The following is a 27,700-nucleotide window of genomic DNA, read 5'->3' on the forward strand; positions in this document are numbered from 1 at the left end:
ATTACACAAAGGTGTTGGTGACAGTGTTGACCTAGGTTAGCTTGTCTCAACAACTGACTGACTATGTCTTCCTGTCGGCCTCGCGTCCCATATTAGACCAAGAAAGAAAGCATCCATTGTTCTGAAGTGACTTAACTCCCTTGCAATGGCAAGGGCAGGCTAAACAGAGACAGTGACTTCATCGTCCTGATCCACCAGTGGTTACCAGCAATGCCGGGATTCCCGAAATGAGGAGGTGATGCAAACAAGGATGGGCATTGTCCAAAACAGGCGGTCAGTGCCCCGGGGCAGGAGCATGCAGAAACGGAGGAGAGACTAAAGAAGTGCTGTGTCAGCATTGTGACATACAATATCAGTGGATCTTCACTGAGGAGGAGAGGCGGGATCAGAGGTGGAGCAGGAAGGGGGGGAGTATTGAAGAGCTCCGGCAAGTAGGCCAAAGCCAATGAAAAGGCAGACTTGATCCTACAACATAACATTGTAGAGAGAAATCAGAACTGCTAAATAAAATATATGGTCAGGAGAATTGGACACCAGAATTTCCAAGTAAATTAAAAAAAAAAAAAAACATTGGTCAAATCAAATGCAGGAGCTTTATTATCTCAAGTATTGTTCAAAACTGCCTACAAATAGATATTTTCAGAAAGGTGTGGAGAGAAAACGCCCCATTAATAATTACAGGTAAAGCGTCCTGATTCAGAATTGAAGCACAATTACAGAGGCAGAGAGCTTGTAAAACTCGGCTGTTGCGAGTGCAAAAGAGCTACAGTGACTTCAGACAATATAAATGCTGAACAGAAACATCAGTATGCTGGTATATATTTGTCATGTCTTACGTTATTATGCCAGGATTTGAAATATGTCATGAAGTAAAGCTGGAGTACAAACGAGTTTTTGCATGGATTTTAACTAAATTATTTAGATACATATAAGTGTTGCTGGCTTTAGTTGACTAAATTACACAATACCAAATTAGCAATTAAAATAAGTTTCTAAAAATTGTCTTTTGGTCCTTCTTTTTCTGACCTTTCCTTTTCTGCTATATCAGTCTGGGAACAATATTATGTCTGTGGGAATCAGCCAGAAGAACATTTGAAAGGTCAGACACTGATGTTGAATGAGAGAAGCTGCTCAAAATCAGAAGCCAAATTCATGCTGCCCATCGAAGCCGACATTTTCACAGCCTTTTCCCGTATTTTTTTGTGTGTGAAAGACACCGACGCAGAAAGAGATCCAGGCTCTGCGTGCCGAGACACTGTGTTTTGTCCATCGAATAGGATAAACCCTGGGATAAAATGTGCAACGGTCGTATTTGGCAGCTGAAATGTCACTTATGAACTAAAGACAATATATTTGTATGAGCTCAAAGCATGTGGGTTGCATGAAATGTATCCATTTGTAATACTTTGTCCCAGGGTGGCATATCACACAGTACTCATTGGCTCGAGATGATTTTATAATCCACTTATCAAAGCACACAGGTTATAAATCTGTGTTAAATTACGGCATCTAGTTATGAAAAAATCTGGAAGAACCTCTCCTTATGTTTCCTCTTAAAACAATTCAAACACTGCAATTTATATTCATGTTACACTAAGATATGACAACTTGATTCAGTATCAGTTTTAAAATTGCTTTCATAAATGTATCAGATTAGTCTAAAGACTTGACACAGGGTATTCATAATTGTAGTCATAAGTCATTATTTCATTTTGTGGCGGGGAAAAAGCATAATGTGATGAAGATCACTGATGTTTCAATGACAATGACTGTAGCCAAAGTTTGCATAAGCTAAAAGTGTGGAAAAAAATGACTTGGGTTTGCATGAGTTAAGGAACAAATTGAGAACAAATGCACACCTAAATTTGGTGTTTTCACACTTAATAGTCCCACATTGACAGAATTCTGTCTTGTGCCATCCGCCTGTACCATCTCTGATCCAATATTTATCTTAGGCCAGTAAGAGAGGGGCTGGCATCTGAAAATCCAAGATAATTATATAGGCCAACAGAAATTATTTGTTTTCATGTCTTGAATGTGATTTTTATAGATGCTGGCAACCTGATCCAATAAATCGCTGTTGACTTGAAAGTGTGAGGCATTAAACAACTCCAAAGTATTAAATTAATCTCTGTTAGTCTCTAATTCAAGAGTGGGCTCACACCCTGTTTTCGCCCCCAGAGATTGCCAAGTCTAAGATCATCCTAAATTGCTCTTGTCATGTGTTTAAGACACTTGGCATTCTGAAGCCAGTGTTTCTTCAGTGTGATCCATGCAATTTTTGTCCAACACAGTTTAAGTTGTTGGTATGAATAGCATGCATTCTTGAACTGCTTTACCACTTCGGCCAATTATGAGTACATGCATGGATGATCGTCCCTAGGTTTGTTCTTTCCATCAAGCTTCTCAAGTTGCAAACAATACCCCGCCTGCTCAAAGCATTCACTGGCATGATAGTGAGCTCTGCCAATAATAAACTCTTAAAATGTGGAATGCATTACTCTCTTAAGCAAAAAGGAAGTGTTAGTTCGTACTCTATGCCCAGGTTGGCCCAACTTTACTGGCCATTTGAGGTCCATTGTGAGAACAGTACCAGGGGACAACCTGCAGCAACAGCTAGGAAGTGCTCACTAATATATGGCATTCAAGATTAGAGGAGGGTAACGTGAAGTCACGTTTCCTTTCTCTTCATAAAAGAATACTTGGATTAGCTTCACATAACATTGTTCTTTTGGGAGCTGTATGCTAGAACGATTGCCTCAAACTACACAAACACAAGAGCCTCGAAAGAGGTTCTCTAAAATGCAAGAAAAAAAACTGGAGCAAATCAAAACATATTAGACTTGATGAAATTTGGTTCGAAAAAAAATATTCACTTTTCATTGCTTGTTTTAAAATGTATTCCAAGACGAGAAAAATCTATACATTTTTCTCGTTTCTTCTTGTCAGCCAAGTTACGCTGAACTACAAACATCATGTCTATTACAAGGAAGTATCATTGTGTATTGTGAAATTTCACAGAGAAACAAAACATGCATGAAACAAATACACTTTAATGACACACTTTTAAGTTTGTTTGGCAACCAGTTCAGGGTGTACCCTGCCTACTAGCCAAAATTGGCTGGGAAAGGCTCTAGCACGTCCCCGACCCTCGTTAGGATGAAGTGGCTCAGAAAATAGATGGATGGACTTAAGTTTGTATGTAGTTTTTTGTGTTGTGGAGTTCAACATTAACATATCGTCGCTGTCCTGTGAAAAACATGTAGTCCAATCGTTTTTACGCTTTACGGACAACCCAACAATTAACGTGTAATTTTTTTTTTTAATGACAAAAATGGACAAATGTGTTTTTCACAGGACAGCAACAATGTATTATTTAGGGCAAGAAATATACATATTTTCTCCAAGACCTGGAAACAGGGACCCCTTTCGTTGATCTCGCACATGTCTATCCTAAATAAAATTGCATTGAATTCAAGCGAGCCACAAGCGAAAGGCTGTAGTGTTAGGGCCATTTCAACATAGCAAAAAGTAAGGGTTGTAAAGTTTGCTGCAATGCTTGATCATTGAGGTATTTTGACAAAAGCATGTCAAACATGTTATTATAACACCTGAAAAATGTATGAATGGAAAAAAATTAGCCCAGGACCTTTTATCCAAAAGTGATCATTAACATATGTTCACCTAGAGGTCCCCCATATTTTATTTACTACTAATAAAAAAATTCTTTTCATGTTCAGCTAAATTACCCAAAACATACACTTCTGATTAGTTACTTGGCATGACCAAACAACAAAAAGGAACACTGAGCTGTTTATGTTGATGAAATTTCCACTCTTAACGAGACAGAGCTTGCCTCTGCATCTCAAAGGACTCTGGGACTGATAAGTGGAAACATGTTGATGCGGGTTCTAGGGAGGCCATTGAGGATAACCCCAGGTCTTGGCCATATGCACGCCAACTGAAAAAAAAGCTAAGTTGTTGGGAAACTCCCCAGATGTTTAGTGCCAACATGCACTGCTGGCCAAGTCTAGACTTGACAGATGACAAACGACTCCTCAAAAGACAGGGTGCTAGTAGCATTGGACAAGGTTAAAAACATTAGAGATACGTTGCATTTAAGGACAACCTTATGTATACTCAAATAAAGATGACCCACGATAACCAAACCAATAACCTGCCTACAAGAATGTTTGTTTTCCAAACACATCGTGAGCAAATACAAACGCAGATTCCAGTGATGTTTGGATGTTTTGTAAAACGTAAATAAAAACAGAATACAATGATTTGCAACCTATATTAACTTGAATACACGACAAAGACCTGATATTTAAGGTTCAAACTGATGGACGTTATTATTATTTTATTTGTAAATAGTCACTCATTTTGAATTTGATGCCTGCCTTGCGTTCCAAAAAAGATGGGACAGGACAGGGGTAACAAAAGACTGGGAAAGGTGAGGAATGCGCAAAAATATTTTACAAGTTAACAGGTCTATTTGAAACAGTTGAGTATCAGGATTGGTATTAAAGCACCCTGAAAGGCTAATTTGTTCACAAACAGGGATGGGGCAAGATCCACCACTTCGCCAAAAACTGAATGAGCACTAGTCGAGCAGTTTAAGAAAAACGTTTCTCAAATGTACAATTTCGAGTTATGTGTGGATTTTATCATCTACAGTCCATAATATCATTAAAAGATTCAGAGAATCTGGAGAAATCTCTGTACTTAAGAGGAAAGGCCGAAAGCCATCATTGAATGCCCAAAGCATTCGATCTACAGATGTATTAAAAACCGGCATCATTGTGTAAACAACATTGCCACATGCACTCAGGAACACTTCAGAAAATAATTGTCAGAGTTAATTTGTTGACAGAGTTTGTCAGTACACCTACAAATGCAAGTTAAAAAAAGAAGCCATGCGTCAACAACACCCAGAAATGCCGCTGGATTCTCAACAACAAATGAAAATCCTAGATAAATATCATACAAAAACCTACTAGTCATTTACTGAATTTGGAAATTAAAAAATAAGGGGAAAAAAAACGATGATGCAAGAGTGTTCTACGCAAGGGATTTAACTGGTATTGCTGTCCACCTCCCCTCCCTTCCTGTCTCTGTCTTTGTCATTTCCTCCTCTTTAGCCACCTCTCTGTTCTCAAAATGTTCGTCAACCCCCCTCCACCCATGCAATACTGAAAAGAGCCTACATCCCAGCCTTTTGGATGAAGGAGAGGAGACCAAAATAACCAAGTATCAACTCTTTCTTGAGAGATTGTTACCTTGATTATGAGCAATTGCCAAAACTATTAATCGTATTAAGGTAAAGCAACAAATTATTCTAATAAAATGAGTTGGGTGGGGGGAGTCTGAGGATAACATCATGGCAAACTCACAAAAAGGCTTTCACCACCAGGCGCTATTACTGGAGAACATTAAAAAAAAAAATCTGACGTCAATGGAAAAGAGAAAAAAAGAGGTGGAAAAAAAAAACGTTTTTTTCCATGCCAGTTATAGAATTTGGAAAAAGTGAGCTGACATTGTCAACAACAACAAAAAAAACAAAGAACATGACTCCCATGTTACATTTTTTCTGCGACTTAAAGTGGAAGTCAACCTAAACATTTCTTTTTCAAGAATATGCTCCCAGCAGGCCCACTAGTTGAAACACAGCATTCTGATTCATTTTGCATTTGTGGAATATAAGTCAAGCAGCAAAATACACTCGTTTTTAGCCATCTCCGGGGGCGGCCATTTTGTCTTCTGTCGACTGAAAATGACATCACAACTGCCCACAACGAACAATCACGGCTGATCTGTTTTCTGAATCTGGGCCGTGATTGGTCATTGTGAGCAGCCGTGGTGTCATTTTCAGAAGACAGAAGACAAGATGGCCGCCCCCCAGAGATGGCTAAAAAATTGTGGATTAACACTTATTCCACAAATGCAATATTTATCAGGCTTGCATAGAACATATTCTTGAAAAGAAAATTGTGTTGACTTCCTCTTTAAGTATCAAATGTAAAGGTGGACAGCCACTCAGTACAGCCCAACATATTACTGCTATTAAAAACAGTTATTGTACTTCAATTTAACACAAATTTTAAAAAGCACTTGAAAAAGTATAGGACAGATGTTATGGTCTTCAAAAATATTAAAAATAAGCCAGTCAACGTCATTATTAGCGGTAACACAAACGTAACAAACACAACTGTACATTGTTAATTTTTGTTGGAACAAAAAAAAAAAAAAAAGAAAAGAGCAATGATATCATTTAAAATTCACTGCTTTTAAAATGATGTCATTTTTTTTAGGGACACCTTGTATTATTCAGCACAACTATAATTTTGTTTCTGTTTAAGTATTTTGTTTCCGTTTAAGTCTTCGTTTCCCGCACAGTTCAACTGGCCATTGGTAGGCTTTAAGGTCATGTTAATGCATCACTGGTAAAAATACCATAAATGTAATCAATATAGCAGCACAACCAACTGGTTCTGATGTCTGTCACTGTATGCACTATACTTTTTAATCACTATGCACTTAAGTATGAAGAGCCTACAATCCAGGTGATATGTTTTCAACTTATTGTGAGGCTGTGTTATTTTTTTTAGGACAAATTTGGGATAGAATTAAAAATGCCACCCACATACATCATCTGGAAATTCGCTATGGCAAAGCACAGGAGGAGGACTGGCAGTTTAAGAAAAGCACCTATTACTATTATTATGAAATGATTTTAATCTGTGGCAATAAAACAAAATATTTCATTCTGTGAAAAAGTACAACACTCCAGTGGAAAGTAAAGCTGTTATGATTATTATGTTGTACTGTATCAAACTTTAATGTCATACTTCAGAATTACACAGTTGTATTGGTGAAAGTAAATCCAAAACAATGCTGAAATAGTCTAAGGTATTACAATTTACCTCTGAACAGCAATAACCTCAACCAAATGTTTCTTGTGATTGAAGATCAGACCTGCACAACAGTCAGGAAGAATTTTGGACCCTTCCTCTTTACAAAAGAGTCCAGTTCAGCAATATTCTTGGAGTGTCTGGTCTGAATCACCCTCTTGAGTCCATGCCACAGCATCTCAATCGGGTTGAGGTCAGAACACTGACTGGGCCACTCAAGAAGGCATATTTTCTCCTGTTTCAAAGCATTCAGTTGTCGATTTTACGAATGTCTTTATCACATATCCTTTTAAGAATAGCAAACTCAAAACTCGTGCATGTTTTAAAGAGGGCAGGGACACTTTAACCAATATTGGCTGCCTCCTGACTCCAATTTACTCTTGGAGAAGTAATTAATGAAGCGGTTCAAGTACAGTACTTTTTCCACCCAGCATTGTGTCATGTTTACATGCTGTGTCCAACAGAAACATGAAAACATTCTTGTGTGGTATTAGTTAAAGCAGAATGTGTTTGTTTATTGTTAAGACATAGATGAAGATTGGATCACATTTTAATCAAATTAAGCAGGAACCTAGATGATTTTGCAGATTCACACACGTTTTCTTGCAACTGTATAAACCCCAATTTATTTTAAGTTTCGAGGTCATAATGACTCCATGCCTTGACTTTCTACTCCTCCAAACAATTAAGTAAAGCTGAGGAGCAGGTTAAAAAGAGTGACCAGTTCAAAACAAGCCTTCGTCTATCCATTACTAAGTGTTTTAGGATGAGGAACTGCCCGAGTGCCTAATTAGCCGCAGTCTGTTCCCACATTTAAGCTACGGTACATTTAAACTTTTCCAGTGGAACTTTGCAACACTGAACCTGCATATTTGCAGTCCGGCACCAGCAGATTCGTATATTAGCAGAATTATTTTCATATTTTGATTTGTTCCGTCTTTTTCCCGGGATTTTTTTAATTGATCAAAGGGCTACACAAAGTGAGGTCATGGGCTGCTGTCAGTTTCCCACCTCGACTGCTCTAGGATTAATAAAACCAGAATCTTAAATGTTTGTGAGAGGGGAAATCTAGGGTTTAAAAGTGCAAGGGAGGGTGCACTTACTGAATATGAACAGGGAAAAGAGTTGCGGTGGAAAAGAAGAGCTCTGGCAGCAAAATTACAAACATATGAAGAGGAAAAACTGCAGGACTATACTATATGTGAGAAAATAAACACACAAAGAACGGCCAAGCACTGGCTCAGCAGAGGTACTTCCCCTTATGTGCACAGCTGGATTTATGAGACAGTGAGCCATACTCCCCTCTTCTCTCCCAGCCTCTGACACAACAGGGGAATTTAGCTGCTTTATGCTAGGCTGCAGCAAAAATAGAAATTAGAGCTGCATAGTCCAGGTTTAAAATACCAGCGTCAAATGGTTGTATACAAAGAGAGAAGAGTTCCACAACTAAGACCTACCGCAGTTTATCAATTCAAAACTACTGTATATTGAGTCCATAACATTTCGACCTGCAAATTGCGATGCAAATATACTTATTTCAAGCCTTGAAACATTATTTAAATCAAACTCTGATTTACAAAACAGAACTGTATTGAAACGGTTTAAGGATATTTATTTTTCAAATGTCTGTCAAGGTAAGAAATCAAATGAGAATGAGGAATCTCACAAAGATTTCTAACTAGTAGTAGTAGTAAAGTTGTTACCAAGTTGTCCCCTATGTTGTATGAGAGGTAAAAAAGGGATGGACATCTGGGATGCAAGTTAACCTGGGATTAAGACCGAATTACATGGCATAAATTTGAAAAGCTGGTTAACTATCTACTGCTAAACTAGCTGGTTGTCTGTCTGTCAGGGAGTATACAGTTTTGCATGAACAACAATGCATGCGAAACATGTGAAATAACACGAAAAATGCAACAAAATAATTTCACACGTAACATTAACTCCTTGTTTTAGTCAGACACAGGTGATAGGTTTGTAAACTGGCCATGTAAGCGCTTTTTCATTTTGTTTTCTAATGGTAAATATCACATTGCGCACCAAAATCCATCACAACAAAGAACGTGACATTATTCTCTTCTCAGTCACAAGTACAAACTCCAATTCCAATGAAATTGGAACATTGTGCAAAAAGTAAATAAAAACATTGGTTGAAATTCCCTTTCAATCTTTATAAATTTCAATACACTACAACCACAAGGTATTTAATGTTGAAAGTGATGAACATTATTGTTTTGCAAATATTCTCTCATTTTGAATTTGTTGCCTGCAACACATTCCAAAAAAGCTGGGACAGGGGACAACAAAAGACAGGGAAAGTTGCAGGATGCTCAAAAAACACCTGTTTGAAACATTCCACATGTAATTAGAAGCAGGTGAGGATCATGATTAGGTATTAAATGAGCTTTCCCGAAAGGCGAAGTTGATCACAAGCAAGGATGGGCAAAATTCACCACTTTGTGAAGACTGTTTGATCCAATAGTTTAAGAATATACAATTACAAGGAATTTAGGGATTTCACCATCTATGATCCAAAATATCACCAAAAGATTAAGAGAATCTGGAGAAATGTCAGCATGAAAGCATCAAGGCCAAAAACCAATATTGGATGCCTGTGACAATCCATCCCTCAGGTGGAACTGCATTAAAAAACAGCATTATTGTGTTAAGGATATTGCCACATGGGCTCAGGAACACTTCAGAAAACCATTGTTGCTCAGTCACTACATTACATTACAAATGCAAGTTTAAATTCCATGCAAAGCAAAAGCCATTTATCAACAACACTCACAAAAGCCGCTGGGTTAACTGAGACTGAGCTCAACTGAGATGGATTGACGCGACGCAAAATCGAAAAGTGTAATGTGGTCTGATGAGTCCACATTGCAAACAATTTCTGGAAATCACTGATATCGAATAGAGTCCTCCCGGCTCAAAAGGAAAAGACCAACCCGGATTGTTCTCGGCGCAAAATACAAAAGCCAGCATCTTTGATGGCATGGCCGTGTGTTAATGTCCATGTCATTGGTAACTTGCACATCTGAAAGGCACCGTTAATGCTCAAAGGTACATACAGGTTGTGGAGCAACTTATGCTGCCATCACGAGCAACGTCTTTTTGCAAGGGATGTCCCCGCTAATTTCAGCAAGACAATGCCATTCCACATTCTGCACGTGTCACAACAGCTTGGCTTCATAGTAAAAGAGTGCACATACTAGACGGGCCTGCCACTAGTTCAGACCTGTCTCATATTGAAAATCTGTGCCGCATTATGAAGGGCAAAAACGGAGACCCAAAGAATAGGAAAGAATTCCACTTCCAAAGTTTCAACAATTAGTTTCCTCTGTTCCCAAATGTTTATTGAATGTTGTTAAAAGAAAAGGTGATGTAACACTGTGGTTAACATGACCCCATCCCAGCAGTTTTGGAACATGTTGCAAGCGTCAACTTTATTTGTATAAATAAATAAATAAATAAAAATTAAAGGGTGAGAAGGTGAAAACACCATGAGATACCAAGGATATACTGTGTAAGGAGGCAAATCATTTCAAGAAAATATGTCTCCCCTACACAATTTACTTAACCTGGATACTCACCGGTAATTCTGAAGGTTCGGGAAGAAACTCTGCATCTTCTCCAAAAATAAAATCTGGGGGCAGTTCCGGATAGTGGGCATTAAATATAATATCCCCTGGAGGGAAAAAAGATGAAAATAGATTAGATTAATGACTCAGAGTCTAAATCTTTTTTGCTGTGTAAAATACCATTTGACTTTGGAAACAGAAATTGGCAATAATATGGGATTAAGGAGAATTTTTTCCATGCTATAATGACAGAATTCTAGTTTATATAGGTTATTTCATGCTTGTAATCAATTTCCTAAATGTCTGAGAAAAAATATGTTATTTATATATGTTATTTATATATAAAGAAATTATATTGTACCGGATATTAGGAAGTCTATACATTAGTTTAGAACGTAATCAAATGAGAAGAGAAATTGCTCGCTAAAAAAGTGGTTGACATGGCTTTAATTGTCTTTTTAAATAAAATACATTTACATGAAATCATATAAAATCTTTATAAGAGCGTTAACGTTTGTATTTCGGGGGTAAGTGGTAGAGACATGGAAAACAAAAACAAAATTAAGGTTACAACACATGACAGCTGAGTCTGACATAAAGGTCGTTTGAAAACAGTTGTGTTCTCTGCATGACAAGGTTTTGAGCCCAAGGTTCTTTTGATTAAGCAACTGAACTAATGAGCCCACTTGACATTTTGGAGTGAAGACACTCAGTTAACGTGAAAATAATGTGCATAGATACAAAAATAGTAAACCTAAACAAAATTATGTTCCAAGTATCACATTCATGCACTAAATATGTTTAACCAATGTGCCAGATGGCATGGTCTCTACTCAGAAGTGCGGCTATCCCATTATGATCATAATTCGGGATCACAATGTTCTCAAATGTTGCACAATTCTATTTATGTGCTACAGGACTGTTCACTTCTGCTTTTTGGTCAATCTGGTGACAGCAGGAAGAGACAAACTTAAATGTATAGATGGAAATTTCCAGTGAAGAGGACTCAAACACACAAGAGGATATGTTGTAAGATACTGGAAGCCAGACAGGAATAAAGTGGAAATAAAGTCTACACACCCGTTTGATTGCCATTTTTTTTTGGTGGAAACTTTTTTCACCATGAATGTGACCTATAACCTGTACAAGTCAATTGGAAAAAAAGTTTTTTTTTCATTTTTGAGCCCACCCATAACTGTAAATGTGGGTGTGTTTTCCGAATTGGCCAACAGAATACCTACCACCATTTAAAGTGCCTCTATTAACCCCAAATGAATTTAATCTTTTCTAGTTTTGCTGGAAAACGGCAAAAGCCCGAAGGTGTTATGCCAACACTGACTGGTATTCACTGTACTGTAGGTAGGTATGGTGTTCTTTTGGTGATGAGTAGTGTTGTGTTTGCTCTAAGCAGCCTTTTAGAATTATGGCCAAAAAGTTCAATATTGGTTTCATTGGACCACAAAACATTTCCCCATAAGCTTCAAGAGATTTAATTTTGGTTTTAACAAATGTAGCCAAGCTTAGATGTTTTGCTTTGTAAGATGGGGCTTCCATTTCGCTACCATACCAACCACAACCCAGACATAGAGTACAGTGTGAAGAAGAGGCGATATAGTTGTCTATGTACAAAACAGCAATACTTTTCAGAAATTCCTGCAGATCTTTCAATGTTGCTGTCGGCCGCTCAACAGCCTCCCTGACCAGTTTTCTTTTTATCAATTTGGGTAAGAAGTCCAGATTTTGGTAATGGCAGTGTTGTGCCATATTTTCTCCACTTCATTTAATGTCTTGTAAATTGTTTAGTACCCTTCTGCGGACTGATTAACCTTGCCTGCAAGCTGAATTCTTCCGGTATTTGTGAGTTCACAAAACCCAAAGAATCCATCTTGTCCCAAGCCTGCTGATTTCCTCCGAGCCGCACCACCAATCAATCACAAAGGAACAGCGTGATAGGGGGCCGGATATGAGGATGTGCTGAAAACATTTCTTGGTGGACAATCAGCTTGATGAATAAGATAAGATAAGAAGGCCTTTATTGATCCCACAGTGGGGAAATTTTCAGTGTTACAGCAGCAAAGATATAGGTAACACAGGGACGGCGGCATAATGTAGCCATTAATGTATAACATTAACGGCAAACATTCAGGATCAAACCTATGTAAATCTACGCAGTAACATGTGTATATACACATGTATATACACACCAAAATACATCTACATAAAAAGTATAAGGAACACTCATTTTAGCCTGTACATAGTACAGAGGAAAAATACTCTAAGTGACAGTGCTGCAGTGCTGCAGTGCTGTAGTGAAATGTAAGGAACAGCATTGGATAAAAATAAAACTAGACTAACAGTAGTGGGGAATGTTGAGTATTGCACGGTATTACAGTAGTGGGGAATGTTGGGTATTGCACGATGTAAGCTCTGGTGCAGGACTGCATAATTGCACTAATGTCCGCCAGTTTGTAGAGACTACACAATGTTCTTGTTAAAGAGTCCGACAGCAGCAAGCAAGAAGGAGCGGCGGAATCTCTCCTTTGCACAGTGAGGGTCTAACAATCTGCCACTGAAGGAGCTGTGGAGTGCTGTTAGGGTGCCCTGGAGGGGGTGGTCTGGGTTGTTCAGCATTGATGACAGCTTGGCCAACATCCTCCTGTCCCCCACCGAGTCCACAGAGTCCAGGGAATCAACGTTGTTTTATTTAAGACGCCCTTTATATCAATCAACGCCATGATGCCAACTGTTCCAATTATCCATATAAGAGGACTCACTCAGCCGGTCAAAACGAGGCACGTGCATTTTCGAGATGACATTTTCATCCGTTGCCGGGATTGCTCACAACAAAAGTTTGGTAGATGTGCACAAGTTGCCACAGAAGTACTTTCGGGGCAGATCACATTGGAGCAGTCCCAGATTGATTCTGTGGGGAACTACTTTGAGTGATTCACATATCAATCCGGCTCTTGCCAGGTTAAAGACTGATACCTTAAAAAATGGGATCCCTTTGATATGTGCTTTATAAGTTCTCTGCAGACCACGGCTTGGGCGTGGCTACAAAAATGTCAGGAAACCCCAACTTGAACATCTCAACTTTAACTAGGTTTACTCAGGGACACTTTAAAAGATGACCGGTGTGTGTTGGTTCCCATTAAACGTGTTGGAATATGACTGGTTTCATCTGAACATGGCCACATCCGCAGTTATAAGACGGTGTGCCTACTTGTGCAAAGACATCACTGTGTTTATTTCATTTTTTGTTTTGAGTTGTACGGTCTATAGGTCACATTGATGGTGGAAAACGTTTTGAAATGGTTTATGTCGGTCTGATTCTTTTCAATATCACAAAACTTGGTTTTGATCAGGGGGCTGTAGACTTAATTAACATCTGTATATACTGGCATGGATCCAGGTATAAAATAAGTTGTTGAGCTGCAATCTATGCAGGTTACACAATAGCTTCCGTTTACTCCACTATCCTTCCATACATTTTCTATACCCCTTATCCAATGCATGGGTGCTGCGAGTTGTAGCCTATCATAGTTGACTTTGAAAGGATTGGTACACTGAACTAACTACGCAACAGTGCCATCCATACCATACTACTACCCCAAAACTGTCAACAGGATGCAAAGGCAGGTCACAGGGTCTTACTGTTCAAGAGAAGAAAAGCCACAACTTGTTGTTTAGTTGTACCAGGCAAAGTGGTGGTGTGGAGGTTGGCTGGGTTTGAATTAATGACGCTTAGATCTGTGCAGTGGGTACCAAGCTTTGGCACGCTAGAAGTGGGACGGTCCATAAACTGGCAGACACCAACCTGCAGCTCTTGCATCCTTGATTAAACAAACATTCATCCTCAGGCCAAAGCACAGGAAAGTACAACAGCTGCAGAGATTTCACGTGCCACGAAGGAATGCCAATGGCCTGTTTTTTGTTTACTTGCAAGTTGCAGCCTCAAAGTCTCCAAGAATTAAAGGCGTATTCCAAAAAACACCATGAAAGTGTAAAGAGAGGTGAGATTGTAAATCTCCGTCATACTGTTAATAATGCACTTAATATTTTCTTAGATAAATTGACCAAAATCAAGCTTATTCTTTGTTGTGATTTGAACTCCCTAGTGCGCGAAAACAGACGATGACATAGATAGAAAATACCGTAATGGGTTTCCGACTATGCTTAGTCCAACTATTTTTTTTAAGTTTCCCGTCTATCGCCTACAAATTGGGTGTCCGTCGTAAGCTGATAGTCGGACCGGTCGGTCACTTAGGCGGTATGCCCAACTCTGTTATTTGGGATACAATGGATACAATACGTCTCCAATGTGCAATGAGCAGTGCACATAGCAGCAAACATACGGCACCACTACCACATAACATGTGATGTCACGGCCAACTAAACTCTAATGTGGCTAGGAAATTTTTATACTGCTTAGCCATATTGGCTAAATGGTTTCATGACCCAGGCCAACCCTGGGGGAAGAGGCTGTGGCCGTTACCTCACTCAAGACGTTTGTATTAGTTAACAACATATAGTAAGGTAAGTTACTGTGTTAGTCCCTGGTGCGCGCAGCACTCAAGTATGACACTGGCACATCATGCACTTCCCTAATTCCGGAAATACGCCGTACCAAACCTACTGTGTAGTGGTTTGTTGGCATGCTTTTATTTTGAAGGCAAGGAAGTGTGAAGGAGGGGAGTGTGGAAAATAGGTAACCTGTTGCTTGCAGAATTGTCGTCTGTTGGACAAATAAATTATACAATACAACAAAAAACAACCAGATGGCTCGCAATGGAAGTAAGTACACGCAGCTGGGTTCTTGTGTCTTTCACAACTTAATAACTTGGAGAAGTCTCGGAGCGCAGCTTCTTTTTATTGCGTAAACGGCATTCATTCACAGACGAGTTGAATCACTGATAACACTTGAAATTATATCACTCCGCGCACGTCGCGGTGCACTGAGGAAATCACGCGAATAACTACGCCTGGAAAAGTAGGTCCATACACTACATGGATAAGTACGTGAATAAGTGGCACGCTTCAAGCAGCGGATTTGAATAATAAGTTAGCCAGCTAATTGTCTTTAAAATAAACCTCTTCCGTTAGCATCTCTCCCGCGGGGGCATCGTGAACGTTTTTTTTTTTGGAGGTCGGAACGGGGCGGAGGCCGACAATGTTTACGAATATGGCCGGTGCCTCGCGGCCGGAAGGGTACCCAGGTCAAGGGTGGAGTGTCGCAGCCGGACGGGCAAAAAAGGGTAAGTGCCCAGCTCTGCAAATAAGTAAGCAAAAACAGCATTGAGATTGGCTATAACCAACACAGCGCCGCAAGAATCCATGTTGACTCGCATGAAAAGACAAGTTACGCAATGACGTCAAAGCATTGTTGTCGCACAGTGACGACGTAAATCTCCGGGTGTAACCGTCCACAGCGAAATGCTAATCCGGAGACATTCGGAGATATCCGCAAATCTCCACTGCAGCCGGAGTTTTGCGTTTTCACTGAAAAAACTCCGGGGACGTGTGGATGATAGGGCTAACCGCAGGTTTATATCGGGCGTTTTCAAAAACCAAGGCTACGTGTAGGCAGGGTCTCAGACTACGCTACAAAAATATGTTTACGAGAAGCCAACAGACAACGAGCATGGGGAGTGATTCCCCCCCCTCCCGTATAGTTCAAAGAGTGTACCGTAACTCCCTTAACGGCTAAATACAAGTAAAACAATAACACAGAGGAAACACCACAACAGAGCACGTTTTGTGTTGGAAACAATAGTCCGGTAGGCTCCACAATGTCGCATATGCCAATGATGACAACACAATGCACATTCCCTTTGGCCACAATTATAAATTGTCTTTGTGAAACAAAGATATATATGCAATTGTCATTTAATGTGACAGCCTTGCTTCATAACTGTCTCACTGCCTTCAAAAATATATGCCGAAGTCCCATGTCCATCACTACAGTATAAGACTGCTGTCCAATGTCTGCATCCCACTTCACTTCATCCTGCAATACAGGAGTTACAACTCATAAAACAACAATTTCTTCATTCATATAATTTACAAAATTCAACTAAAGTATTTAAAAAAAAAAAATTGGGATGCATGTTTTGAAAGCAGCTACATTGTTACTTAAAGTCAAGTGCTGCTCGTTTGTTAATATTCTTTTTATATTAAATTCACATTTATTGTGGTTTTTCTTCCCCTCTACTTTCCTTCCTTGGGTCATTGCAAAGATTGCTAAACTGGCAAAAATGCTTGAGAATACTTCTGTTGATGCTCAGTGAACAGTACACAAGTTTACTTGAGTTGTTACAACCTGCCAAGGAACTGCAGATATAAACTAGCCAATGGCACAATCTGGCATATTTACATGTTTAAAAAAATATATATTAAATGTTCATTAATATACATTGTCCCCTTTTAAATAAAATACGTATTTTTTTAATATACAGTAAATAACCTATTTAAATACGCACATCGATCTGTCTTTTGATTGAATCCTTGACCAGTTATCGGTTTTCTGAACTCGCTGATGGAAACATACGCAAAGGCAGAGAAATATGTCATACTCAACTGTGAATTACAGTATAGCGTTAAACAACTTTTCACATTCTCAGCCTTCCTCATTTGTTGAGACGTGGCTAAACCATTGCCGCATGACAAACTTTCGTCTGGCATGGGTTGCCCCTCCCCTCACTAAATAGAATTTGAGGGCCTTTGTTCGCAACAGTGGCTATGTGGTGCAATTGTGAAGTATAGTTAGCTAGCTAGTTATGCCAACAGTGCACCCTGAAAATGCATCTTCCCTTCAGATAGCCCACTTTACAGCACCTCAGCATGGGACGCAAGTGTGCGCTTATCATGCAGAGAAAGGCAGAAGAAGAAGAAAAAGTATAAGTCTTTATTGATCCCATAGTAAAGAAGAGCACGGGGGCAAGATTTTTCTAAGTCCACTTTAACAGCCAATGTGCAGATCAGGGCTTCGGGCTGGCGTGACCGATTTAGAATTCCGATGATGTCTGCTGTATGTGTGAGTGTCACCAAGAAAATGCAAAGACCGAGGAGGGCCAGTTTTTTTTCCTTTTTTTTTAAGGCTGTGACAGGGGTGGAGCCATGGGTGGGCCTGGGTGTACACAGGCTCACCAAGTGAGATTCATGACAAAATATATACTTCAAATTTTTTAGTAAATTATTTTTGAATTTGTGTTTCGCTCTGTTTTTCATTTGAATGAATATTAAGAATGCCATAATTGTGGTTGTCTAAGGAAAAACTGAACTTCATATTATTCAGTTTGTCATTTTATTTGAATATATGATGTGTCGGGACATCGGGATTGTGCTCAGTGAGAGAAATATTCAGGCCCACTCTGATTTTTCCAGGCCCACCCGTTAGCCACGTTCTGGCTCCGCCCCCGGGCTGTGACAACCAGCATCATGTGGACCAGGGCTTTGGGCTGGTGTGGCCGCGTTAGAGTACCTCGTTGTCGCGGCATGGAAAAACATTGTGACGACCCAGTGAATTATATATTCCGTTCAATTAATCATTCAAATTTGGCAACGTTGAAACAACACTCTTCTCTGTGTTGTGTCACAGTTTACTGTGGGGTAAAAAAAAAAGAAGGATTTTTTTCTCGCACTCATCCTTTCCTCTGCTGAAGAGAAATGAGTGATAGTGGAGTTGTGACTGTGCTGCAATTCGCTGGTCGATTTGAGGGGAGGGGCCAGACAATCAGGTAGAGAGTGCAGCACAGCACAAGACACACAGGAGCAGGGAAACTGATTCTCCGTGGAGCAGAAAAGTTAATATATTCGTTATATAATGACCAATTTACCAGCGAGCCGATTAATCAGGATGGTAAATCGGTTAGACTCCAGTTATGGCCAATGTTTTACAATACAATACAACTTTATTTATATAGCGCATTTCATAACAACTACAACTGTAACAAAGCACTTTACATTAACAGAATAGCAATAATACAACAAAAAAGACAGTGAAAGCAATAAATTAAAACACAAATTACTATATACAGTAGACACCAAAAAACAGCAGAAAAGTGTCAGTCTCACGTCGGGTCAAAAGCCAAAGAATAGAAATGTGTCTTACAACGAGTTTTGAAAACGGACAGCGAGGGGGCTTGCCTAACATTTAAAGGAAGGTCAATCCAAAGGACTGGCAACAGAAAAAGCTCTATCCCATCTGAGGCTCCGCTTAGTCCTCGGCACCTCCAGTAGAGCCTGGTCCGCAGACCCGTTGCCCCGTGAAGGTGCGTAGGGGTGAAAGACCTCAGAGAGGTACGCCAGGGCGATGCCATTTAAAGATTTGTAGACAAATAGATTGATGGCTTTTGATTGATTTTCCCACTTATCTGAGCTTCACAATAGCTTGTTTTCCACCCATTTACAACTCTCTGGTTTTAATGTTGGCTAATTTACTAGTACAAATGCTGCCTTCACAAGCAAATCTCAAATCTAAAATGCAGTTTTATTTGAGAGTAAATAGTCTGTCGTACACTTCACTGAACTATTGTGGACCATCGCTATTCATAGAAATCAGGCCAGACCACAAATACCAAAAATCGAAGACAATAGAATAGCTCATTCTAATTGACAGTAAAAAGAACATTTGGGAAAAAAAACATGAATAAGTGAGGGATTGGGTAAACAAAACAACAACAACAACAACAAAAATGCAACTAAGCAGGGGTTTCCATGAGAAACAGAGGATAGGTTCAACAAATAAACCTGCAAATGAGTGGATTTGCAAATATCAAACCACAAAATACGTGGGGTCCCATGCAAACTAAACTACATCTTTCTGAGAACATTAGAACCATTACCTCTAGGTTGTACAATTCCCTATGTGACCAAAACTGGGAAAATATATAGTATGTCTCTAATGTTGCAGTTCAAATTGCCGTCATCCATAACAAGATCTCAGTGTACCTTGTACGGGGGGGGAAATTCCAAAGGGCTCTTCAAGTCAACACATCGAAATTACCGCAACATAGGGGTGGGCGATCTGGCAAAAATATCAGATCACGATTTTTTAAAAATAAAATCACGATCACGATTTTATCACGATTATTTTTTTACATAGTTTTTTTAATACTAATTTGCACATTTCTGACCATTTTCCTCATGTTAAACAAAATAAAACACATTTAAAATGTGTATGAAACTCTAAAAGAAAAAAAAATACATTTTAAGTCAGCTAAGCTTTCTAAACAGGTTTTAATTTGAATAGTGACAATTTTTTTATCAAGATGTGCAGTGAATGTAAACATAAAAGGCAACAATGTAAACATAAAAACACAGCTTGTAACACAGGTCTAGTACTTTGAAGAGTCTTTTAAAGCCCTCGTTTTCCACTGTTTTAGGGAATCATGTCTTCCGCAAGGTCACTGCCTCAGTTACTTCTTTACACTGCTTGCCTGTTTATTTTTCATATGGAGTGCTCTTGTTAAATGGCTGTGTTACCGTGGGTTGCGTTAGCTTGGAGCTAGCGGCTGCCTCAGGCTACTAATGGTCTGATTTCCGTTTGCTTCGGCTGTTGGCGCTGACGTCCGAACCGAAATTCTGCTAACTTTGCAAACTGGTTTGCGCGTTCTCCTCCGAGGAAAAGCCAAACCAAATCGACACTGTGGATGTAGAGTTTCTTTTCGGGACCAACTCTGCTTCGTGGTGACTTTTCGATATAGCTCCCTGCTTTAAACAAACAAACAGGGAGGCGGAGAGTGTCACGTACGGTGCACTGTGCGTGCTGTGATTGGTTGGTCGGGTATACACGTCAGTTGGGCTTTGCGCCGCCGTCGAGCTAAACTGCATGGAATGTGACATGTAGACGATCAAACGATCTTCCGGCTTTATGAGATCGTGAACACGTTGAATCACTTAACGATCTGACATCGTTATATCGCCCACCGCTACCGCAACGTTTCAAAAAGTGGCACATGCCCTTAAAACTCCTCTTGAATAGCGCAAATAGAACATTACGCGTTAGAAGAACAGTGTCGGCAGTAGAATAGGTTGTGTACTTTAGTTAATGATTATTTTACTAACTTATTTGTTATTAACAATTTCAGAGCTGTTTAAAGTGCTCATTCCATGTGTTTTAGAGAATTCCATAAAGATGGTGGCCATCTGTCATATTGTTACTAACAGTAATCTTAACCCAAACATTGATAGCTAAACATCTGCTTCCTCTTGCGTCCCTTTACATTTTCCACTAGATGGGCTTAAAAACATTAAACACCTTAAATAAGATTTTATGACTCAGTATCACTGGACAGTGAGCAGATTTCTCGAAATGGTTGTGGTTGTTTATAAGGCAAAATTAAGCTCCTGTTATCTTTTTTCCAGCTGAGTTTCTCTTGACCTTGACTGCAGTCATAAATGTGCGTGCAATTACTCTCAGACATAAAGTATTTACCGCGTGGCGCACAACTGAAATACCAATACTGATTGTGCCTTGTAGCGAAAACGTTAAAGAACTAATTAGTCCAATGCCAAAAGATTTGCCCATACAATGTTGCTGATATGACTGGAAATGTAAGTACTCTCATGCATGACACAATGCATTACAAAAACTCAGCTCTGAAGTATGGTCAGTTTTCTCACATACATTTGAGGGTTTCGCCAGCATAGGGAATGTGAAGTTTGAAGCGATCGCAGCAAGGACCTGGGGTCAAAGATGTACATCTGAAAATGGAAGATAATTAAAAAGTTAAAAGGAAAGTGAGCAACTGAAACAAAACACACAAACACACTTTTGACAAAAACGAGTGTGCGTCCAACTTAAATGTGATTAATGACTGAATCGGTCAGATTTGAAACTATATTTTTATCTTGTATTAACAGTTAGCCTGATGATGTTATGGTGGTGTGATTTTTCCCTTTATACCTACTAACCCAGCATTAATACTGATTCTATTCACACTTATGTCTACCTTCAACAAGATGTTGAAGCATGTTATGAAACTCAACGTATTTGAGGCTAGTTTTCCTAATATGAAAAGTTTACTTGTGATAGAACACGATATTCACATCATGGATGTAGTGACAACTAATCAGCAGCAATTGCACGAGGCATCGTGTTTTCATGGACCTAAATTTCAGAAAACTATTGACAGCATAATTCTACTAAAATAAAACCACCAACAACAAAAAAGACATGGGAGGTCTAACCTGGAAACAGCAGCATGTACTTGAACACAAGTAAAAAATGCACACATCGATGTGTGCTTCAGAAACCATTGTAACCTGAATTATCATTATGATCAGACCTATGTGCAAGACTAGCAACCTCACCCAGTTTTGAGGTCTGTGACTCGGAGGCAATTTGTGGAGTCCAATCCTACCCGGCCATTCCGCACTACACTGGACAGCAACGGTCGCAACTCCGGCGAAATCCTGTGCAGTGCAACCTCTGGGGACATGTTGTTCATTTTATCTACCCTGGCAAATCTGAAAACAAGAAGAAGAAAAAATTATAGGGCGTGTTTGATTTGAGTTTACGTGTAGTGCCCAGACAAGATTTGTGAGAGCTACATGACCACGTTTATTCGTGCATTGCTGCCACGGATTTAACTTGTGTGATCATGATTGCACACCAGGCACTCACTGTCTCGATCTGGTCACATATCAAGTTATGAACGCTGAATCTGTTAGCAAAGAAATAGACAATACGGCTAAGATTTAAGATAACCATTCTGATATTTTCCTGAACAATTAATTATTTTTTAAAGAACGAAAAAAAAAGAAGACCGAGAAGGGGGGGCAGTTTCAGAGACAAGCGCTTATCTTATATCTTCTATCTTTGAAGAATTCAAAGCATTATTCGTCAATACGGTTTTTTTAAATCATGAACCTTTAAACGATATATAATACACATTAATTGCTGTTAATTTAAATCGTATACTGTGTAAATTTTAATACCTGGGAAGGCTGGAAATTAAATAACTTAAATTTCGACTTCAGCGTCTACTTCATACTCCATTACTTCCGGGTACATGTTGTTTGGGTCCTTTTGAAGGTCCCTGCTTAGTGGTCAATCATAAAGCCTGTTTAAAAATGTATAATATAATTACGATATACAAATGTATACAGTGATATAAATTCTTAATTCTCATAATTAGCGAGATTAAGTGTTTTAAATACTTGTCTACATCCCTTGAAATTGTTGCGCTTGTTAGATATCAAATAATAACACTCAGGCATTGGTTTCCTCATAGTATCTGTCAATAAGCGCTGACGGAGAGATGTACTTCGCCCTGCTTCATTTTGAAATCAGAAAAGGTAAACATGTTTATTGGCTGATTGAACTATTATTGTCATTGTTTTAACTACACAGTATCCATAATATTTATAAAGTTGAAACATCACTACTGGTACTTACGTTGCATGACGCATTTTACCTTTTATTTACCATATATGATTGCATGCATGGTCCACTTAATCGGAACTCAGATGATGTTCTATTCCAGCAGATCTCGTTATAAGTTAGGCAAAAAACTTTACAATGATGAGTGGATGTTTTAAGTGAACGATGATAAAATCACAATATCAGATGACATGCCGTTTTAATTTCACAAGAGTGAACATAAAATGATATGTGTAATTTGAAGGACAATATTCATAACCAAAACATAAGTTTTTGTCACCCTAATTCTTCGTTTGTTGTTAAAATAGCTTCCATGCAGTATTGTATCACTCAATACTGCAAAGCATGAAGGTACAAGTTGTATGTTTAATACGAAAACAAATGAAGAAAAAAACTCTTTGTATTGTTACTGCGTTAGAGTAGTGTGCCTTCTACATGTTGGACTTGTTCTTTCCGAAATCCTCTTGACAACAGCTTTCCTATTATGTTTGGAATTCCATTGTGGCTAGTGAATTTATTCTAATAATGTTTTACTGATTATAGTATTTATTTTGTTATTACCTTAAGGTAATGTAGAGCCTTTTTTATGCACATTTATTGCACACAAAACCAAGCTATATACATGAGATTCAAAATTGACTTTATATGTAAAGCTTTGAGCAGTTTTTGGCTCCGATGTTCCATTTTTAGTCAACAGGGAGTTGTGAACCTATGATACGATGGCATAAAATTAGACAGAAAGAAAATAAAAGACAAAGAGAAAATTATAAAGCATGTAATGTTATTATAATGCCAAATAAGACGTGGGCAAAAAATAACAAAGACTGTCTTGTTTTGATTTTCATTCTTGATTAATGTAAATATTTTCAAATAATTTGTAACTCGAGTAATCTACAAAATCTTTGGTGATTCTAATACTATTCCCAAAATGTTTGTATTGTTTGTTTTAATTTATTCATTTGGCAGAGATGCAGTTTTGCCGGCGGATGAGTGAAACCTTATGCATTTTAGATGAAGCTGGTCAGCTTTGACTGATGAGTATATAATTCAGCAAATATTTCTTTTTTTTGTTTAATGATTGAACAATGAATATCTGAGGATATTCTCCTGCAGTAGAATCACTGGCTGCTTGTAACATTTACTTTGCTTGCATGTGGAAGAAAGACAATATGTGTGGGGAAAAGAGAGAAGTAAAGCATCCTACAGCCAGCGGCCAGGCTTTCCAAGTCCTCCACTGCCGAGGAAGAGATTTGAAGAGATTAACACACTAGCATTAGCTCTGATACAAGCTGAGGATTGAATTAATTAAAGACTTTGCTTGGCTGTGGTATGTTCACGTTGTCTAGTATTGAATCCCCCCCCCCCCCCCCCCCACACACACACACAGCCCCGCACACACCCACTCACCCCCACATATACACGCACACTCACGCACTCATACACCACCAATATGACTGGATCTCAGCCAATGAAGAAGGTTCTATTTTTACCTTATTCGTTGTCTCGTCCATGCTCTTGCAAATGTAGGAAATAAACTATCAACCACTTTAGGTTTGGAGGCTGCTGAGATACTAGTTTGCTGTTTTTACCTGAAATATCCCCCAGAAGTCCACGAAAAAGAAAACAACAAAAAGGACAGTTGGATCGAAATTTAAAAAATCCTGAATGTGTTATCGATAATACAGCATTTTATTATACACAAATGGAACATTTGATGTGCTTGAAATAGTTATGACCATAACACAAGTGTGTCTTATCAGGTCATGACTGAAGAGGCCTTTGACGTTATAGTGGTTGGTTCTTGCATGACTGACTTAGTCAGGTAAGTAAACCCAGTCCTATAATTTACCTAAAGATTACTGGCTATGGTTGAATGTGTCTTTGAGCAACATTATATACTTCTTTATATTTGTAGTCAGATGAATATTAGTCCGCCAGGAAGCACCGTATGGGTTTAATTGTCATTCCTGTAAAATACGTCTTATTCTTTCCTCATTCATTTTACTTGGTTGTTGCATGCTCATAAAAGCTCATAAAAGAATAAACAAAGTCAAAAGTGAAAATTCAGTGTTACCTTGACTTGCAATTTTTTCCATGAGCAAATTCGTAACTAAATCAAATCAAAATTCCTCATGAATTGAATTGCAATTAATCTGTTCCACCTCCACAAAAAACACCACATTTTTGGGGGGTTCAGTTTTAAATTTAAAAAAAATGCACTGTATTGTAATATTAAAAAACACACCATAAAATAACACTGCAATAACCAAAATAGAATAATGTGCATTGCTCTCTGGCAGAAATCTTTTCAATTTTTTTTTTGTTTTACAAATCATTATTAATATTAATTAAATTAAAATTAATATTAATGGCCCCATGTGATCTGTTATTTTGGCAAATTATTCATCAATGTAAAGTGTTAAAAATAGCTTGAGAATCTATTCATCTATTAAATATGATATATATATATATATATATATATATATATATATATATATATATATATATATATATATATATATATATATATATATATATATTCATTCATTCATTCATTCATTATCCATACCGCTTATCCTCACAAGGGTCGCGGGCGTGCTGGAGCCTATCCCAGCTGTCTTGGGGCAGTAGGCAGGGTGACACCCTGAATTGGTTGCGAGCCAATCGCAGGGCACACAGAGACAAACATCCGCACTCACAATCACACCTAGGGGCAATTTGGAGAGTCCAATCAACTTATCATGCATGTTTTTGGAGTGTGGGAGGAAACCGGAGTACCCGCAGGAAACCCACGCAGGCACGGGGAGAACATGCAAACTCCACACAGGGAGGCCGGAGCTGGGATCGAACCCACGACCTCTGAAATGTACGCTTAATCACGTTTCGGTTCGTTTTTTTGGAAACTTCGGTTCGGTATGTTTTCAGTACAAAAAAAGCAGATTTTTTAAAAAAAATATGTTTATTTTGAAAAGATGACAAGTAAACTGTACTTTTTTTTCGTAAAAATAAATAAAAGCCAACCATTTGGGTGATATTCTAAGAAATTACACCCAAATAAAAAATACACTAACAATAAAGATCTCTTAATTTTGTAAATTATTAAGACACTGGTATATTTGAGGGGCGGCACGGTGGTCGACTGGTTAGCTAGTCCGCCTCACAGTTCAGAGGTCGTGTGTTCGATCCCGGCTCCGGCCTCCCTGTGTGGAGTTTGCATGTTCTCCCCGTGCCTGCGTGGGTTTCCTCCCACATTCCAAAAACATTCATAGTAAGTTGATTGGACTCTCTAAATTGTCCCTAGGTGTGATTGGGAGTGCGGATGTTTGTCTCTGTGTGCCCTGTGATTGGCTGGCAACCAATTCAGGGTGCCCCCCGTCTGCTGCCCGAAGACAGCTGAGATAGGCTCCAGCACGCCCGCGACCCTTGTGATGATAAGCGGTATGGATAATGAATGAATGAATGAATGAAATCTTTAAACACTCAGCAGCAACAGCCTTTGACACATCGAAGTATTGAAGTTAAAGCCAAGTTGTCAATACAGTACGTAATATACACTTTTTGTGATGAAAAAAATGCATACAATAACAGTTACAATTATTGCTAACTATATTAATTTAATTTAAAAAGTCGTTATAAAATTGTATACACTTTTTAGGCATTGAAATCTTTGAATGTTCAACAGCATATTGTAACAAATTGGGTTATCTGTGTTATGGTCGGATTTGCGTGTTGCTGAGTTGTGACATTTCCGAGGTTCATGAATGCATCGTATGGCAAGCGCGTGAAGCAGCGGAGAAAGAAGAGCGCGAGCAGTTGTACTTGGATTAATAAAAACGTGATAATTAAACAACGTCTGACGGCGTGTTCCTGGAAGACGCTACAATATGAAAATCGCGCTATTTAAGTTTGACGTTTTTGCTCCCTCGTCCAAGAAACATTCACAGTCGGATGATGCCATGCATGTTAGACTTGCTACCTGCCGCCCATCTCATGTAGCAATGTCAGCACACAACTTTCGGACTTAACCACGTACCTTTCCCCATCTGCGATTTTAACAGGACAGCTAGAATGTTCCCAAACAGGAGACCGCAGTGTACAGGGGGACCTTCGAGCTCTGGCTCTTTTCTGGCTCTCACTGTTGTGTGTGGGTGTGTGTGTGTGTGTGTGTGTGTGTGTGTGTGTGTGTGTGCGTGGGCGTGTGGGGGTGTGTGTGTGTGTGTGTATATGTATATATATATATATATATATATATATATATATATATATATATATATATATATATATATGTATATATATATATATATATGTATATGTGTATATATATACTGTGTGTGTGTGTGTATATGTATATATATATATATATATATATATATATATATATATATATATATATGTATATATATATATATATATGTATATGTGTATATATATACACACACACCCACACACGCACACACACACACACACACACACACACACTCTAAGCCTTCTTCTCCTGTCAGTTGCCTGGCCACAACATTCTGATCAATTACAGTGTAATAAATCAGCCATTTTTTTGGTTTATTAAATTTGCAATTGAACTTGCTTGCTTGGTAACTCAAGGTGGCGTTTTATTTTTTATATTTCCGGAAAAGTAGTTGTTTGCTAATGCAAGGATTATACTCAACAGCAACAAAATATCATTTATATATTTTTATTATTTACTTTGTATTATTTATTTTAAGAGTGTGCATATTTGTTTTCAGTGTAATTATCTTTTGCACTGATAAAGGACATTCCACAAATTTTATTGTACCCGGAGGTGCAATGACAATAGA

At 38.6% G+C, this 27,700-nt stretch overlaps 2 protein-coding genes across 2 annotated transcripts in view; one reads left to right on the forward strand and one right to left on the reverse strand.

Annotated features, from left to right (window-relative positions):
• Positions 1 to 22,533, reverse strand: part of babam2 (BRISC and BRCA1 A complex member 2) — a 91,487-nt gene extending 68,954 nt beyond the window's left edge. The window contains exons 1-4 of the mRNA XM_086050415.1: positions 22,439 to 22,533; positions 21,812 to 21,967; positions 21,126 to 21,202; positions 10,511 to 10,605 (exon numbers count right to left, since the gene is read on the reverse strand). Of these exons, the coding sequence (XP_085906541.1) occupies positions 10,511 to 10,605; positions 21,126 to 21,202; positions 21,812 to 21,948 (309 nt within the window). The 5' untranslated portion in view covers positions 21,949 to 21,967; positions 22,439 to 22,533. The remainder of the gene's footprint in view (positions 1 to 10,510; positions 10,606 to 21,125; positions 21,203 to 21,811; positions 21,968 to 22,438) is intronic.
• A 205-nt stretch (positions 22,534 to 22,738) lies between these two features.
• The window catches only part of rbks (ribokinase), a 43,761-nt gene continuing 38,799 nt past the window's right edge, over positions 22,739 to 27,700 (forward strand). Inside the window, exons 1-2 of the mRNA XM_086050219.1 lie at positions 22,739 to 22,798; positions 24,644 to 24,705. Coding sequence (XP_085906345.1) covers positions 24,647 to 24,705 — 59 coding nt within the window. The 5' untranslated portion in view covers positions 22,739 to 22,798; positions 24,644 to 24,646. The remainder of the gene's footprint in view (positions 22,799 to 24,643; positions 24,706 to 27,700) is intronic.

Source organism: Filicampus tigris, chromosome 13 (assembly GCF_054856515.1).
Source record: "Filicampus tigris isolate MCC_2025a chromosome 13, RoL_Ftig_1.0, whole genome shotgun sequence".
Classification (NCBI taxonomy): Eukaryota; Metazoa; Chordata; class Actinopteri; order Syngnathiformes; family Syngnathidae; genus Filicampus; species Filicampus tigris.